Source organism: Ochlerotatus camptorhynchus, unplaced genomic scaffold, assembly GCF_037179485.1.
Source record: "Ochlerotatus camptorhynchus isolate MF236.1 unplaced genomic scaffold, CSIRO-AGI_Acam_v1.1 ptg000063l, whole genome shotgun sequence".
In the NCBI taxonomy this organism is placed as follows: Eukaryota; Metazoa; Arthropoda; class Insecta; order Diptera; family Culicidae; genus Ochlerotatus; species Ochlerotatus camptorhynchus.
Window position 1 is genome coordinate 1073815 of NW_027040553.1, and position 19019 is coordinate 1092833.

A 19019-nucleotide genomic window follows, 5' to 3' on the forward strand; every position below is an offset into this window, starting at 1 on the left:
TTGATTTTTTAAATAAACGATTTCACCGATTTACACGCGTTTTCCCTTGACCAAATTTTGACCGTATCACCCTTTATTCATATGGCTTGCTATGTCAAAGCTGTACTGTCCGATATCATGCATGTTATGAATATAAGTGTCGGGAGTGAAACTAAGTCCTGGTGTAATTTCAAATGTCATTGACTTCATTGACAAGGCGCAGCACTGGATCCCAAGTTGGAAAACACACACATAATTTTGGTACTAAAAAGTATTCAAGGCGTAGCAACCTAGAAAAAAGGTTCTAGACTCCATCAAATAAAAAAATCTTAAGAATTCAGAGAAAAAGACCTATGGAATATTTAGGAAAATACAAAAGGACATTTTAAATTTTAAATAATTTAAGAGAAAAGCGGGGAAGAATTAAAAAAAAATCTGGAAAACATCCACAGAGAGTTTTAACCAGGATTCCGAGATAACTCTGAGATAATGTCCTCTGGAACTCTGAGATGAATTATAAGGAATTTCTGAGTAGAACGAAGGAAGTTCTGAATTAAATTCCTATGTAATTCTTAGAATAGTTCCATGAAAAGAACTTCAAGGAGAATTCCTAGGGCATTCCGAGGAGAATTTTCTGGTGATCGTGAGAAGGAAAGCAAGTGAATTTTAAGAATAAGTCCAAGAGGACGTTGTCGAGAATTCGAAGAGAATTATAAACAGACCTTGACAGGTGCTCTGAAGAGAACTGCGAAAGGAATATACTCAGGAGGATTCCTGTTGAGAGTTTTGATTAAAACATATCTGTCCGCATTGTGCTCACTTGCCGTGCGGATATATTTTGTTTTTGCTGAAGGAAGTGCTACCAACCGGTGGAACCTAACGATTTTAAATTGGCTCACTACTTGGCTAGCCTATTGGACCCAAGTAATTCGATTAACGTACCCCATTCTAGTCAAAATTCTAGTACACTATGTTTGTTTTGATTCGCTATTTGATATCGCTGAATTCTTATAGTAATCTGCTTGGAAGTCGATTTGGAGCAACCTTGTTCTGCCTCCATGGCGCCTGAATGCGAAAGAAAAGGGCAATATCTTGATCCCCTTTACGATGAAATTCATTTGAGCAATCAATCTGATATGCTCACGGGTGATGATAATGATCCATCATCCAGGCAAAATTCCACTAAATTTTCCCGGCTTAATGCCAAGAAGGAAAAGGTCCCCCCTATTGTGATAACCACTGCCGATTTCTATGCTCTTCGCACGGAACTTTTGAACTTTGTTGCTGCGAATTGGCCGTCGGGGTAAATACCGTGTATTGGCTGAAACCTTGGACGGATTCAAACGTCTTCTCAAGTATCTTACTGAGCAGCAACACTTATTTTTCACTTACGACACTAAAACTGAACGTCTGTTCAAGGTTGTCTTGAAAAGTCTACCCCGTGGATCAGATCAAAGATGAATTGATAAAATTACGTGGAGTTGGAGTTTAGGGGCCTCCCTTAGCTCAGTCGGTAAAGGCGCAGCTAAAAAGCAAGACCATGCTGCAGGTGGCTGGGTTCAATTCCCGGTCCGGTCTAGGAATTTTTCGGGTTGAAAAATTTCTCGACTTCCCTGGGCATAGAAGTATGATTGGACTTGCCACACAATTATACCAATGCAAAAATGGTACAGGCATCGAAAGCTCTCAATTAATAACTGTGGAAGTGCATCTGGAACACTAAGTTGAGAGCACGCAATAAGCTAATATGCGATATGCAATAAGCTTGAAATGTGAAGAAGAAGAAGAAGAAGACGTGGAGTTGAGCTAGTCTAAGTAATCAAAATGAAAATGAAATCCCGTCCCGTCGCGGAACGGGATTTCCAATGACTTTTATTTAGTTCACTTCAAATCTAGTGAACTAAACAACCTTAAAACCTTAGTAACAGCTAGCCTTATGCTCCATGTCCGAGTGAAATGGGAACACTTCAGGAAGACTGGAGGAAATTTTCAAATCCTCATCCAGTGCCGTGAGTGCCAGGGATGGAGTCACGGGTCAAAAATTGCTACATGCCAGCCGGAAATTTTGAAAATTTTGACTTGCTTGCATTACTGCTCCTAAAATGGATTTTTTTACAGAAATCATTAATTGACATGATTGCTGATATGCTTAAAACTAACTCCATGTTTGATGCTATTCAAAATGGAGTAAAATTTGCGAACAATTTTGTGGAGCAATGGATTTTAAATTATTAAATATTTTAAATTGGATTGCTCGATCTCTTAAAGATAATGAAGATGAGCTATTTAACTTTATGAGAGTTCATAACGTGCATATTGCTGTTATTACTGAAACGTTCTTTAAAACGACCATAAGGTTAAAAAGGACGCAAATTATTTCATTTATAGAAATGATCGTCTTGATGGACCTGTGGCGCCGTTGCCATCATTGTTCATAGACGAATCAAACATAAAATTCTTTCTTCATTTGAAACCAAAGTTTTTGAAGCTTTGGGAGTATCTGTTGAAACAAAATTTGGACAACTTACGTTTATAGCTGCCTATTTGCCATTCCAATGCGTAGGCCAGTAACAGAATTTTCTCAAGGTCAATCTTCAGAAACTCAACCGTCATAGGTCAAAATTCTTTATTATTTTAATGCAAAACACCGCTCATGGAATAATGCTCAAAGCAATTCCAATGGTAATATTCTGTTTGATGATTGTTCTGCAGGTTATTACACTATTCAATATCCAAACAGCCCAACATGCTTTTCTTCTGCAAGAAATCCCTCAACTATTGATTTGGTCTTAACTGATTCATGTCAACTTTTTAGCCAATTGGTTAACCATGCTGACTTCGGTTCTGATCACCTTCCAGTAACTTTTGAAATATCCCAAGAAATTATTTCTAATCCCAACAGCTCTACTTTCAATTACTATTGAGCGGATTGGGAGAAATATCGATCATTTATGGAATATAGCTTCGATCCAAACATTTCTTTGCGATGATAATAATTATTCTCTTGAGTCTCTGACTACTTCTATAGTTGAAGCAAGAGCTGCCTCAGCAAGAAAATGCGAGGTGAAATTCGATTCAACTATAATAGACTACGATCTTCAGCTCTTGATCCGTATGAAAAAATGTCCGTAGGCGGCAATATCAAAGAACACGCGATCCTGTAATGAATGTTACATGGCAGGATTTGCAAAAACAAATTAAAAAGCGATTCTCTGCCTTGAGGAACAAAACTTTTGATAATAATGTTTCTAAATTAGACCCAAGTTCCAAAATTTTTTGGAAAAAAAAACTCTAAAGCCTATTCCAGAAGGTGGTAAAATTTTGATCACAAATTTGGAAAAAGCTCAGAAACTTGCTAAGCAATTCGAGAGTTCCCATAATTTCAGTTTGGGTCTTACTAGTCCTATTGAGAATCAGGTTGCTCGGGATTATCTGAATATTTTCTCTCTGGAAAATATTTTTGATGATTCCTGGGGGACTGATTTGGACGAAGTAAGGTCTATAACTAAAAAGTTTCAAAATATAAAAGCTCCAGGTGATGATGGAATTTTCTATATCCTCATCAAAAAACTCCCATAGAGTACCTTGTCTTTCTTGGTAAAATTATTCAACATATGTTTCCATTTGGCATACTTTCCTGATAAATGGAAAAATGCAAAAGTTGTTTCAATTTTGATGCCGGATGAAAATCCAGCTGAAGTTTCTAGCTACCGCCCAATAAGTTTGCTTTCTTCAATAAGTAAACTTTTTGATAAGATAATTTTTAATAGAATGATGCTTCACATCAATACGAACTCAATTTTTGCAGATGAGCAGTTTGGATTTCGCCATGGGCATTCAACTACTCATCAACTCTTAAGAGTTACCAATTTAATTCGTTCAAACAAATCGGAAGGCCACTCAACTGGAGTTGCTCTTCTAGACATAGAAAAAGCATTCGACAGTGTTTGGCATGAAGGTTTGATTGCTAAATTGAAAAAGTTTAATTTTCCACTTTATATTATTAAATTAGTTCAAAATTATTTAATTGACAGAACTCTGCAGGTAAATTATCAAAATTCCAAATCTGATCGACTACCTGCAAGAGCAGGAGTTCCTCAGGGTAGCATTCTTGGACCTATATTGTATAACATTTTCACTTCGGACCTCCCTGATTTGCCTCAGGGTTGCCACAAATCTTTGTTCGCTGATGACACAGGCATTTCCGCTAAAGGAAGAAGTCTTCGTGTTATTTGCAGTAGACTGCAGAAAAGTTCAGATATTTTATCTTCTTATTTACAAAAATGGAAGATTTCTCCTAACGTTTCCAAAACTCAACTTATAATATTTGGACATAAGCCTAGAGCTTCCTTTTTGAAACCTAGTAGTAGTCACATAGTCACTATGTGGGTCTTAAATTGTATACTTTGTTTTTCACGCTGTTACTTATTTAACACACAGGTTGAAGATGACAGCGATGATGTCGAAGATCCCGCTAGAAATGAATTGACATTTTCAAGTTTGAATACCACGCTGAAGTCGCTTGGTCAATCACCGATTCGTAGACATAAGGTGAACCGATCGATGAAATATCCTACAGGAAAGTACTCCAATGCTTCAAAAGCGTTGGAAACTGCATTTGCCGCAGCTCTCGGCGAAGATTGCTTTATGGAAGAAAAAAAAAATCACAGACTGGACAATACGAGGCAGATGGAGAGGAGATAATCAAACAGCTGAAAGAAAAGTTTCGGATTTGTACGAAAGTTAGCGATAAAATCCAAGTCTTGTCAGTTTTGCCCAAATCCTGGACTGTGCAGCAAAATTCAGAGTAAGCTTAATTAATTTAGAACAGAGTTTGGAATTAATTGATTGCATTTGGTGATCTACAGGCGAGTTCGAGTGTTCCGAAAGATTAGTTCGAAATATGAAGAAGTACGTTGAACAGAAAGGTGTTCTCTGTTCACCTAATCCAAGAAAAGGTCGCCCTATTTCAGAAGACGTCGTGCATACGGTTTTATCATTTTACCGTGAAGCTGATGTAAAGGGCGAACACGAAATTATTGCGACACCGAAAATGTCATGCCAATTTTCTTATAATGTTTAGAATCAAACCAAAATTTTAGGGTAGTTTTATACATATATTTACTTCAAAAATCAAAAGAAAAGTTAATCGATGGAGCCTTGAGTGTAAAATTGAACGCATTTTCGCTCCTCCATCAAAGTCTTTACAGTGTCATCCGGTACCAGTTTCTCAGTTTTTTCCATTTTCTTAACATGTCCTTCTCGTCTTTGACTGTCTTCTTGTTCTTCCGAAGTTCCCGCTTCATTATTGCCCAGTACTGCTCCACCGGGCGCATCTCCGGACAGTTTGGTGGATTCATGTCCTTTGGAACAAAATGGACAGAATTGGCCTCATACCACTCCAGGACACTTTTAGAATAGTGGCATGATGCCAAATCTGGCCAAAATAACGGAGCTTCGTCGTGCTGCTGCAAGAACGGCAAAAGGCGCTTCTCGAGGCACTCAGATTTGTAGATCTCGCCATTTACTGTGCCCTTTGTTATGAAAGGCTCACTCCTCAGTCCGCAAGAGCAGATGGCCTGCCAAATGAAATTTGTCGTCCACATCGAACTTGCTCTTGCCGGTGAAAAACTCCAACCCCGGAATTTGCTTAAAATCGGCTTTTATATACGTTTCGTCGTCCATCACACAGCAGCCATATTTTGTCAGCATCTTCTCGTAGAGCTTCCGTGCCCGAGTTTTAGCCGTCGATTGTTGCCGCTCATCGCCGTTTGGGAAGTTCTGTACCTTGTATGTATGTAGTCCAGCTCTCTTCTTTGCATTCTGGACGTAGCTCTGCGACATGCCGATCTTTTTAGCCAAATCACGGCTTGAGACGTTGGGATTTGCTTTAATCATCCGCTTCACCTTTCCCTCCGTCTTTTTGTTCTCCGGTCCCGGTTTTCTTCCAGCTCCTTTGCCGTGGTCCAACGTCAACCGCTCCTGGAACCGCTTCAACACTCTGGAGACGGTTGAATGGTGAATGTTCAACATTTTTCCCAACTCTTTTTTGTTCTCTCAACTCGCGTTGGTTCACCTCCATTTTCGTTGAATCGAAAAATACGACTTCGAGTTTGACAGCATGTACACAATACACATCAATGAGAAAGTGTGCAAAATTTGGTTGATTTTTACCCAATGGTAAAAAAGTTATGCCCTGTTGAATGTGTCGCAATAATTTCGTGTTCGCCCTTTAAGCAAAGAGTTAGCCGGAAGGAAAAGAGTGTTCGAGAAGGAAACTCTCGTGTTCTGAAGCAAAAGCGGTTGGTGCTGGCAAATCTCAGGGAAACTTTCTCTTTCTTTAAAGAGAAGTTTCCCAAAATCGACATTGGGTTTTCAAAATTTACTGAGTTCGGCCACCGGAGTGTGTGCTGGCTGGAGCTGCAGGAACACACACAGTTTGCGTATGCGTGGTTCACGAAAATTTTAAACTCAAATTTTTGAGTGCTAAGTTTAACGAAATTCAAGGGCAAGTAGAAGGTACGAAAGCATTATCTTCGTACAGAGACGTACTGAAGCAGAACCTCTGTGATCCACCATCGGAGCCATGCTTTTTGAATACGTGTGCCAATACAGTTTGTGGCGATTTCGATTCGATTAGAAAAACGATTTGGTCATATTTGGACGATAACTCTATCAATGAACTCAGCAAGATCGGTGCAGTTTGGAAACGAAAGTCAGTGATGCAGAAGCTTTCATTGATACATTTCTTGAAGCTATCCCAGAGGTCCAAAAACACGATTATATTGCTGCAAAACAGGCAGACTTCTATAAAAATACTCGGGACAATCTGCAGGAAGGAGAAGTTCTTGTTGTTGCGGACTTTTCCGAAAATTATTCGTTTGTGTTCCAAGACAGCGTACAAGGGGTTCACTATAATAACCTGCAAGCCACCGTCCATCCATTCGCCGCCTATTTCTTAGAGCAAGAAAAGGTTGTTCGACGTTCATGAGCATTCCAAAGCTATCTTCCACAGTTCCCAGAGGCAGTTTATGGCATTCCTGAAATCTCAGCTCTCACATTTGACTATAATTATATACTTTTGTGATGGTGCTGGTTCGCAATAGAAAAACCGATTCAACGTCATCAACTTGCTCTACCATCGAGAAGACTTCGGACTTCCGGCTGAGTGGCATTACTTTTCCACGGCACACGGCAAAGGCCCTAGTGACGGTTTAGGAGGTACCTTGAAAATATTGGCAACGAGAGCCAGTCTACAGGGTACAACGATACAAACGCTAAAAGAGTTATACGAATAGGCACATTCGAATTGCAATTTGAATGTACAATTTGTGACATCGGAGCAATGCAATACGAATAAGCAGGATTTAGAAGCCCGATTCGCTCTAGCACGACCCATTACTGGATTTCGCGGAATGCATTGTGCCACCCGAAGATACTGTTATTATGAAAACGATTTCTTGTTCAGAAACGGGTTCATGTTTCAAAGTAATTTTAAAAAAGCGTTCAAATTCACTACCCAAATCTAAGGCAAAACGGAAGAAGTAATTACTCATGCTACTCAATGTATTAGATGATATTTGTTCAATAAATGATAGCAATAAGTAGGAGGTTATTAAACTTGATCAAGTCGAACAGTGAGGATAGTCCACAGTTGTCTTGGTACAGTGAGTGGTAGTTCCATATCATATCATCATATCAAATTACAACTGCATTTCATCCCTTTCGTGGAGGGCAAAAAGTGAATAGGATTTTGGATAAAAGTGTTTTCCGAGATTTTACATCGATAGTATCACGAACATAGGAATTCGATGAACAGAATTCCTGATGAAATTTGATCAAGGAATATAAATCCTAAAGCGACGAAATGAGAACCGATCCAAAACTTTCTCCTACTGGGAGGTGAAATTCGACCGAACGACAAACGCCTCTGGAACAATTCCCAGCCGCATGTGACCACCCGAAAGTATACAATTTAAAACGTATAAATCAACATTCTTCCCGAAGCCTGGCCTCCCTCCGGGAGCGGTGAAACAAGTTCCGAAGCCGGCGGCGGTTTGCAAGTGCACTTGCAAACGGCCTCGCTGACGTACATCGGTGTAATTTATTGTACAATTTGTCACTTGCGGGACCGCGCAGTGGAAAAACATCGATACTGCCCCGCAAAGATCGAGAGCCGAGGATCGTCCAAGTCATGTCGGCGTAGGTACCGTCGTCGTCGTCCAACTCTCAAGTGAACTATTATTAGTGCACGCGGGCAGCAGCAGCAATTCCACATTTACATTTTATTTGCCACCTGTCTCAAGCGCCGATGATCCTGAGATGGCATGGTCCCGGCTTTCACCGATGAAGAAACGCAAAAAAAAAAAAATGAACGATCAAAGATGTAGGACCACACCGTTCAACATCTGCGGTATATTTTATTCTCGCGACCGGTCCACGAGAAATCGACTCGTAAATTTGGGTGTGAAAATTGTCACCCTTTCAACCGGACCACACAGATCCCTGCGGCGGCGTAGATCACCACTTCGCTGGCCAATATGAATGATGAATAAAATTCCTAACAATTTCTGAATAGTTTTCACGCCTGCCCGATGGCAACAAGAATGGCGCAATAATTCGGTCAATATCCACGGCAGCTCGAGTGTGGATTTTAAAGTGCCATGCGGCTCCATCGAAAGAGCGGACGATCGTTGGTTGGTGCAACCAGAAGACAAAGATTACGATCGACGAGTTTTCGCGGGAAACATCTTAATTTCGGATCCTCCAGAATCGTGAAGCGTGACTCGATCGGGCCCCGGGCAGGAATGTTAATTAAACCACTATCCCAGCAAATAGTATTTTAATTACCCAGGAATTGGAAAATGTTGATGCACACGCGATTCGAGTCGGAGCGTCCGATGAGGACGACAACAATTACATAACCTCACTCATGCTCAGTCACACACACACACAGGCAACAGCAGGTCGCGGATATTTTTGGCTCGCGCCTGCCGAACTGACACCTGCCAAAAATTGGCCAGGCCAATTTAAATCTACTGAAGGGAAATTATAATTTCCTGTGGCGTGCCGCTGGCCCGTTCTTTTGCTACACTCTACCCGAAGCGAATGGGTAAATATGCGAATTGCACGCTCTTGAAACTGTGTATAATCTGTTTCCCTTGGGCCGCTCCGCACCGGGTTCGAGGTTGAATGAAATCGAACCAAGAATCGCCACTTGGAACGTGATTTTCCGAGGCAATAAACAGGGGATCCACCCGAGATGAGTTCAATGGGTTGAAGTGGCGTTGATGGATTCCAATTAATTCGTTCTTTTATAAGACGGAGCGAGGATTGTGTATCTGACCAAGAACAGTGAAGGGCCTCTTGAATTGTAAACGTTGTAAACTGTCATCTAACAGTCACACATTGTCAAGGGAAATTTATGAAGTCTTCCGCACTGGATGATGCCAGGAGGTTTATTTCGACTTAGGGGTGCTGAAACAATATATTTCATCATCATCATCGGTTGGTGACGAGATGTGTCAAACTTAGATTTACGGGAAGCTCGGTTTGGATTTTTTTTTCCGTCGATCTTGTTTTCCGTGCTGAGCACCAACGCTACCGACGCCAGGGGGGCAGCTCCCACACCTGGACCCTACCTATCGACCCATCAACTCATTAACCGGGGACCAACGGCTATCAAAGGCATGATCAGAGATTTGATGCCTCAGAAAATCCCGGCGGCGCCTACTGGGATTGGATCCAGGCCCTTTGGGTTGAGAAGCAATGATTCTTACCACTACACTAACGGTATGAACTATTTTAAAGATTTTGGAAAATGGGACTTAACGATTCTGGATTTCGATATAAAATATTTGCAGTATCTAGGTCAGCTCTACGCTAACGCAGCTCTAAGTGGAAAAAAGCGAGAAATTCAGTGAAAACTAGCTCCAAAAATAGAACAATTTTCATGACTTAGAATAAAATTTCAATTTCAGGGCTTTAAAACCCCAACTGCTATTGGTGAAAATTTAATTCCGCTTTACTATGTATTTAAGAGTTGCGCCACGAAGAACTATAAGAGGCTTGTCGGAGTACTAAAAGCTCTGCTAAACACAATCTGTTAACCACTGCCCTCTTTGGTTCATCGTCTTCTTCTTCGCATTTCAAACTTATTTCTTATAGCATATAAGCTTATTGTGTGCTCTCAACTTAGTGTTCTAGATGCACTTCCACAGTTATTGATTGAGAGCTTTCGATGCCGGTACCATTTTTGCATTTGTATGATTGTGTGGCAAGTACAATCATACTTCTATGCCCAGGGAAGTCTTGAAATTTTTCAATCCAAAAAATTTCTAGCCCGGACCGGGAATCGAATCCAGCAACCTCCAGCAAAGTCTTGCGTTGTAGCTGCGCCTTTACCTGAGCTAAGGGAGACCCCTCTTTGGTATTGTGCTATGCATCTTCCCAATGCAATAATTTAGCAGAACACCATTCACAATTCATGTTACAAATATTAACGTTACTACTCATTTAATTTTGAACCATAAGCAAACCGAAATGCAACGGAGAGAAGTAGGTGTATAACAGAGGTCTCATGTATACGGACCCAGTAAGGAAACGAAAAGTGTCAAACAGCAAAACATTACCGATGGATGCGTAGAGGGTAAAATAACCGAAATGTTTAATGCTTGCCAACACCTTCCCAGGCGCCTCGTTCTTTCTCGTTTTAACTCACTAGTTTAAGGAAAATGCAATGTAAGAACTTTGTAAATTCTGAAGCCGTTACGGCTATATAAACCTTGTAGTTGAATGGAATAAAGGCTTTTTCGACAAGCATCGACTATTACTAGATACCACATACCCAACTTGTTCTAACCAACGCGCCCCTGGTGCTACTACTGGTCACCAGCAACCGCAGTTTGGTCGAATTAGTCTAGGAAGTCTTGGCATGGAATAGTATTCCCTTCAAATCAGCCCATTTTTTCAAAAGGAGTTCTCTGCAATTTTACCTGCATACCTCCATAATTTGTAATTTACAATAAAATTCTCATGGGATAATCCTTAGAGTTCACTTAGTAATTCTAATTCTAAACAGTGGAACTCTGTTTAGAAGTTCTTTTGAAATGCACTTCTGAACTGCATTTGAAGTTTGCTCTGAACTTTTGAACATTCTTCCGAATTTTCCAAAAAATATTCGAAAATTCTCCTTAGCTTTCTCTAAGTATTGCTCCTAATTCCCTTGAAATTCTTATCAGTATTTTCTTGGACATGAGCTCTGAAATTTCTGGAAAATTTCCTATCGTAATTCCTTGGAGTTATACACAGAATTTCTGTCCATTTATTGTGAGAACACTCTTTTTTTCCTTGGTTTGTTTTCCGTCGATCTTGTTTTCCGTACTGAGCACCAATGCTACCGACGCCAGGGAGGCAGCTGCCACAACTGGACCCTACCTTTCGACCCATCAATTCATGAACCGGGGACCAACGGCTTTACTTCCCTTCCGAAGGAAGGCGTGATCAGAGATTTGATGCCTCAGAAAATCCCGGCAGCGCCGACTGGGATTGAACTCAGGCCTTTTGGGGTGAGAGGCAACCACGCTTACCACTACACTGAGAACACTCTTTAAATTGTTTAAAAATACTCTTAACAATGTTTTCAAAATACTAAATTGAATTCTCTAGGAATGTCTCGAGAGATTTTCTAAAATTTCTATTCAAAAATCCTTTAAAAAATTCCTTGTTATTCGATTTTTCTGGTATCATTCTCATCTTCAGAATTCTGTTCTCTTGGAGTTCTTCTAGGAATTCCTTTAAAAATCTATAAAGTTCCGTCGGAAAGCTCCATCATGAAAGTTCCGGTGGGATTTCTGGACAGTTCTGGTGGATTTCAGGAAAGCTCCAGCGAATCTTCACGAAAGTTCCGATGGAACTTCAGGCAAGGTGAGACAGGAAAATGCTGGCGTATTTTGAGCAAAGTTCTGGCGGAATTTCTGGAAAGCTTCAGCAGAATTTTAGGAAAGTTGCTGCGGAATGTCAGATAAGTTCCAGCGGAATTTCAGGAAAGTTGCAGCTAAATTTCAGGAAAGTTGCAGCGGAATTTCAGGACAGTTTCGGAAGAATTTCAGGAAAGTGTTGGTGGCATTTCAGAAAAGATCAGACGAAATTTCAGGCACGTTCCGACGGAATTTTAGGAAAGTTCCAGCAAAATTGCCGGAATGTTGCGCCGGAAATTTACGAAAGGTCCACTGTAATGTCAGGAAAGTTCTGGAGTAATTACAGGAAAGTTCCAGGAAACTTCAGGAAAGTTCCGATGGAATCTCAGGAAAGCTCCATCAGACAAGTTGAGGCGGAAGTTCTGGAAAGTTCCTGGGTAACTTCAGAAAAGTTTAGGCAAATTGAGGTGGAATTTCAATTAAGATCTGGCAAAATTGCAGGAAAGTTCCGGTGGCATTTCAGAAAAGTTTCAATAGAAAGTTCTGGTGGAATTTCAAGAAAGTTCTGGCAGAATTACAGGAAAATTCCAGCGGAATTTCAAAAAAGTTCCATTGAAGTTTCAAGAAAGTTCTGGTGGAATTTTCTGAAAAAATCTGATGGAATTTCAGGAATCCTCCGGCAGAGTTTCAGGCAAGTTATGGCGGAAATTCAGGAAAGTTATGGGGTAATTTCAGGAAACTTCAGGCGGAATTTCAAGAAGGTTCCGGCGAAATTTCAGGAAAACTCGGGCGTAATTCTTGGAAAGTTCCAGCAGGATTAAAGCAAAGTTCCGGCGGAAATTGAAGAAAGTGTTGGCGTAATTTCAGCAAAGTTCTGGCGGAATTTTAGAAAAGATCCAACGGAATTTCTGGAAAGTTCCGGTGGAATGTCAAATAAATTCCGGCGGAATTTCAGGAAAGTTGCAGCCAAATTTCAGTAGAGTTGCGGCGGAATTTCAGGATAGTTCCGGAAGAATTTCAGGAAAGTGTCGGTGGCATTTCAGAAAAGATCCGACGGAATTTCAGGAATGTTCCGGCGGAATTTTAGGGAAGTTCCAGCAAAATTGCCGGAATGTTGAGAGGGAAATTCCAAAAAGCTCCAGTGTAATTACAGGAAAGTTCCAGCGAAACTTCAGGAAAGTTCCAGCGAAACTTCAGGAAAGTTTCGATGGAATTTCAGGAAAGCTCCAGCAGAGTTTCATACAAGTTGAAGCGAAAATTCTGGAATGTTCCGTAGAAAGTTCTGGCGGAATTTCAAGAGAGTTTTGGCGGAATTTCAGGAATGATCTGGCAAAATTGCAGAAAAGTTCCGGTGGCATTCCAGAAAAGTTCCGGTGGAATTTCAGAAAAGTTTCAGTGGAATCTCTAGAAAGTTCTTGCGGAATTACAGGAAAATTCCGGCGGGATTTCAAAAAAGTTCCGGCGGAATTTCAAGAAAGTTCTGGCGGAATTTTCTGGAAAAATCTGGTGGAATTGCAGAAAAGTTCCGGCAGAGTTTCAGACAAGTTGAAGCGGAAATTTTGGAAAGTTCCGTGGTAATTTTAGGAAACTTCTGGTGGAATTTCAGGAAAGTTCTGGCGGAATTTCAGGAACGATCTGGCAGAATTGCAGAAAAGTTCCAGTGGCCTTTCAGGAAAGTTCCAGTGGAATTTTAGAAAAGTTTCTGTAGAGTTTCTAGAAAGTTCTGGTGGAATTTTAAGAAATTTCTGGCGGAATTGCAGGAAAATTCCAGCGGAATTGTTCCGGTGGAATTTCAAGAAAGTTCTAGCGAAATTTTCTGGAAAAATCTGGTGGAATTTCAAGCAAGCTCCGGCAGAGTTTCAGACAAGCTGAGGCGGAAATTCTGGAAAGTTCCGGGTACTTTCAAGAAAGTTCTGGTGGAAACTTTAGGAAAGTTCCGATGGAATTGCAGAAAAGTTCCGGCAGAGTTTCAGACAAGTTGAGGCGGAAATTCTGGAAAGTTCCAGTGTAATTTCAGGAAAATTCTGGCGGAATTTCAGGAAAAATCTGGCAGAATTGCAGGAAAGTTCCCGTGGCAATTCAGGAAAGTTTCGGCAGAATTTCAGCAAAGTTCTGATGACATTTCAGAAAAGATCAATGGAATTTCCAGACAGTTCCGGCGGAATTTCAGGAAAGCTCCAGCGAGTTTGCAGGAATATTCCGGCGGAATTTCAAAAAAGCTTCGGCAGAATTTCAGGAAAGTTGCAGCGGAAATTCAGGAAAGCTCCGACAGAGTTCAGGCAAGTTGAGACGGAAATTCAGGAAAATTTATTAGTTATTTTAGGACAGTTCTGGCTGAATTTCAGGAAAGATCTGGGTTAAATGCATGAAAGTTGCGGTGGGATTTCTGAAAAGTTTCAGCGGAATTTCAAGACAGTTCCGGCGGAATTTCAAGAAAGATCTAGCGGAATTTCAGGAAAGATCGAGCGGAATTGTAGGAAAGATCGAGCGGAATTGTAGGAAAGTTCCGGCGGAATTTAAAGAAAGTTCTGGTGGAATTTTAGGAAAGATCTGGCGGAATTGCAGGAAAGCTCCGTAGGAGTTTCAGGATAGTTCTTGCGGTACTTTAGGAAAGTTGCAGCGACATTTCAGGACAACTCGAATCTGGCAGAATTTCAACAAAGTTCCTGCGGAAATTCAGGAAAGATCCGGCGTAATTTCAGCAAAGTTTTGGCGGAGTTTCAGAAAAGATCCAACGGAATTTCCAAAAAGTTCCGGCGGAATTACAGGATGTGCCAGAGGAAATTTCAGGCAAGTTTCAGCGAAATTGCCGGAATGTTCCGGCGGAATTTCAGGAAAGCTCCGGTAGAATTTCAGGAAAGTTACGGCGTAATTTCAGGAAAGTTCCGGAGTCATTTCAGGAAATTTCTGGCGGAATTTAAGAAAAGATCTGGCAGAATTGTAGGAAAGTTCGTTGGCATATCAGAAAAGTTCCGGTGGAATTTCAGGAAAGTTGCAGTGTAATTTCACGGAAGTTCTAGCGGAATTTCAGGAAAGATCTGGCAGAATTGTAGGAATGTTCCGGTGGCATTTCAGGAAAGTTCCGGGGTGATTTTAGGAAAATTCTGCCGGAATTTCAGAAAAGATCTGGCAGAATTGCAAGAAAGTTCGATTGCATTTCAGAAAAGTTCCGGCGGAATTTCAGAAAAGTTTTAGCGGATTGTCAAGAAAGTTTTGGTGGAATTTCAGGATAGATCTGGCAAAATTGCAGGAAAGTTTGGTGGAATTTCAGGAAAGTTCCGGGGTGATTTTAGGAAAGGAATTTCAGAAATTATCTTATTATTCGATTTTTCTGATATCATTCTTATCTTCAGAATTCTGTTCTCTTGGAGTTCTTCTTGGAATTCCTTTAAAAATATATATAGTTTTGTCGGAAAGCTCCATCATGCAAGTTCCGGCGGAATTTCAGGGAAGTGCTGGCGAAATTTCCGGACAGTTCCGGGTGAAATTCAGGAAAGTTCCAGCGAATCTTCAGGAAAGTTCCGATGGAATTTCAGGTAAGTTGAGGCAGGAAAATGCTAGCATATTTTCAGTTCTGGTGGAATTTCAAGAGAGTTCTGGCGGAATTTCAGGAAAGATCTGGCAGAATTGCAGGAAGATTCCGGTGGAATTTCAGAAAAGGTCCGACGAAATTTCAGGAAAGTTCTGGTGGAATTGCAGGAAAATCCCGGTGGAATTTCAAAAAAGGTCTGGCGGAATTTTCTGGAAAAATCTGGTGGAATTGCAGGAAAGTTCCGGCAGAGATTCAGACAAGTTGAGGCGGAAATTCTGGAAAGTTCCGGGGTAATTTCAGGAAAGTTCTGGCGGAATTTCAGGAAAGATCTGGCAGAATTGCAGGAAAGTTCCAGGGGTATTTCAGTAAAGTTCCGGCAGAATTTCAGCAAAGTTCCGCCGAAAAATTCAGGAAATTTCCGGCGAAATTTCAGGAAAGATCTGGTATTCCGGCAGAATTTCAAAAAAGGTGCAGTTGCAGGAAGTTCCGTAGGAATTTTTGGATAGTTCTAGCGGAACTTCAGGAAAGTTCCGGCAAAAATTCAGGAAAGTGCTAGCAGAATTTCAGCACGGTCTCGGCGGAAATACAGAAAAGTTCCAGCGTAATTTCAGAAAAGATCCAACCGAATTTCAGGAAAGTTCTGGCGGAATTTCAGGAAAGTTCCATTGAAATTGCAGGAATGTTCCAGTGGAATTTCAGGAAAGTTGCGGTGGGAATTCAGGACAGCTACGGCGTAATTTTAGGAAAGTTCTGGCAGAATTTCAGGAAAAATCCGGCGGAATTTCAGGAAAGTTACAGTGGAATGCCAGGAAAGTTCCGGCTATATTTCAGGAAAGATCTGGCGGAATTGCAAGAAAGTTCCGCTGGAATTTCAGGAATATTCCGTAGGAATTTATGGATAGTTCATGCGGAATTTCAGGAAAATTCCATTTCAGGAATGTTCGGGCAGAATTTCAGCAAAGTTCGGGTGGAAATTTAGAAAAGTTCCAGCGCAATTTTAGCAAAGTTCTGGAAGAATTTCAGGAAAGATCCAATAAAATTTCTGGAAAACTCTGGCGGAATTTCAGGAACGTTGCGCCGGAAATTCACTGACCTTTCGATTCTGGTGGAATTTCAGAAGAGATCTGGAGGAATTACAGAAAATATCCGATGGAAATTCATGTAAGTTTCCGGCGGCATTTCAGGAATGTTCCCAAATAACTTCAGGGAAGTTCCAAGAAAACTTCAGGGTAGTGAAATTATTTTTTGAAAGCAATGAGATCTAAGGAATAACATTCAAATTCTCGATCTTCGAAATTTTTCGACGATTACATGAGATTTTTTTTAAAGATTTTGAAGCTAGGCTACTCTTTCCCATTCTTAAACTTGGCGAGATTTTTAATTCAATTATGCCAAATATATTTATATATATTTCAAAATATTCAAATATATTTTAAATATTCAAATATATTTTAAATAATTCAGATTTATAAAATAAATCATAGTTCTTGGACGTTAATTTAGGATTCTGGCACATGAAGCATTGAATTTATGATGAGAATGCCAAATAAGTTGAGTTGCATTTTAGAGCAATTCCAGAGAGAGAGAGGTCTAAAGGAATTCGGCGTAGAATTTTGAGAACTTTTTCATGATAATTATATGGAGAAGTAAAGATGAATACCAAACTAATTATGAAGAGACTATTATGGGGATTATGGATATAATTCCAGGGAATACTAAAGTAAATCAGAAGCAATTTCAGGGAGCATTCTAAGGGAGTTCGGAGGAGGTTTCAATGTGAACAATCTACGGCAAACATTATGATGGTAGGACTACAATCCTGAAACTACGCCTAATGACTACCTACGGCCGAAGATCCTTTAAATGTTGATTATTCAATCAATCAAAGAGACGGAATTTTTTGGAGAGTTACAAGTTAATATGGAGGATAATTCCAAGGAAATCTTATTCATAATGTAGCACAAACAATTCTTTGAATAATTTTAGGCTAGTTTGAAGATAGCTGCAAGAGAATTCTTTGGAGAATACGTAAGAATTTTGAGGGAGGGTTTAGCAGGAAATTTTGATGCCACTATGCTTCAAATTCCGTATAGTCTCAAACAGTTAGCATTTCTTGAATAGAGTGGATACAATCTATCTACATATGCTTTGATTTGCACATTTTCAGCAACAAAAGCACCCTTGGCATGTTGCTTTGTTAATCTTCAAACGATTATTCATCACTTCTTTTTGAGAAGTCTGTATTTGTAACCATTCGCTCCAGCAAGCGTGACATTCAGCGCTATTTTTAAAACCACGCTATAATCCTAAGAACCTATAATTAAAGTCTGAGAATGCAAACATGCTTCCAAATACGAATGACGAATAACCTACACTGAGGCAAAAAAAAACTTAAGAATTTCATAAGAACCACTTATGAATTTTAGCTACAAGGATTTATTATGAAAATCATAAGTCAAAACAATGAAATTCAGCAAAAGTATTATAACATGGAGTAGACGGGACTCAAACCTTTAGTGTTCAGATTATTGACCCCGTGATTCGCGCTCTTATTTATCAACGGTTAGGCTAAAGGTGTATAAGAACCACCTTGTAGTGCGATAATCATTCATAGGTCGAGCTGATGAAATTCATAAGCGAATAATTTATTTGAGAAACTGCACAAGCTGGTATCAATACGAATAATTTAAAATTGTTTCGCTCATCCAATTTTTTAAATATTTGAACGAAAGGCGTAAAGTAAGGTGGGGTAAGATGAGGTAAAGTGGATCATCTACTTGATTTATTTATTTTTGTTTTGATTTTAAACCTCAACAGGCGCAATGTAGCTCCAATGCTGATTTGAAAAAGCAAATCATCATTGGGATTGCATTGAATCTGTTGATTTTAACAAACATCTATATTAATAAATGTACTCGCTGACCCATCTTACCCCTTACCTGCCCCTATTATATAATCTAACCGGATCCAAAAACTGCTAAATGTTCGTTTGCGATAAGAATGTGACTTCTGCGGTTCCTCAAATAAACGATTCAAGTGTTTTATGAAACCAAAATTGACCAGGTTCATAAGTTAAGACTTATGCAATTCTTAAGTATATTTGCCTCAGTGTAGGTAACCTAATCTACGTGTATGCTATTAATCATCTAATAAATGATCGCAGAGGCCTATCACAAATTTAACAGGCTGCAACAGTTAACGAAATTCCAACGAGCGATAGTAAAAAAAAAATATTCAAGTTCAAGAATCAACTGAATAGTGTACTTACCGCTCACCACACCTCCGGTCTGGGGAAGATTCAACCGTTCGAGCTTGAAGTCCCGCAGTTGGTTTGCGCTGTTGCTAGTGTGACTGCTGTGACTGGCGGAGGTTTCGACGGCGGAAGTAGTTTGGCTTACACTGGTGCTGCTGATGTTGCTCACGCTCTGCTTGCTGTTGTTGCTGACGGCGTTCACCGAGGACGACGACGAATGAACGTGGTTGTTGTGCCCGTTGCTCAAACCGTTCTCGTGCTTGCCGTTGAGTAGTTGCTGTTGACGTTCCCGTAGCTAGAACAGTAGTTTTTCATTAGATTCAGGATTCATGCCCGG

The 19019-nt window shown here is 40.3% G+C and overlaps 1 protein-coding gene across 5 annotated transcripts in view; it reads right to left on the reverse strand.

The window, feature by feature from the left end:
* The window catches only part of cher (filamin-A), a 313136-nt gene that overhangs the window by 90403 nt on the left and 203714 nt on the right, over positions 1-19019 (reverse strand). For all 5 annotated transcript variants that reach the window (XM_065216459.1, XM_065216458.1, XM_065216457.1 and 2 more), the window contains one exon: positions 18698-18977. In XM_065216459.1, the coding sequence (XP_065072531.1) occupies positions 18698-18977 (280 nt within the window). The remainder of the gene's footprint in view (positions 1-18697; positions 18978-19019) is intronic.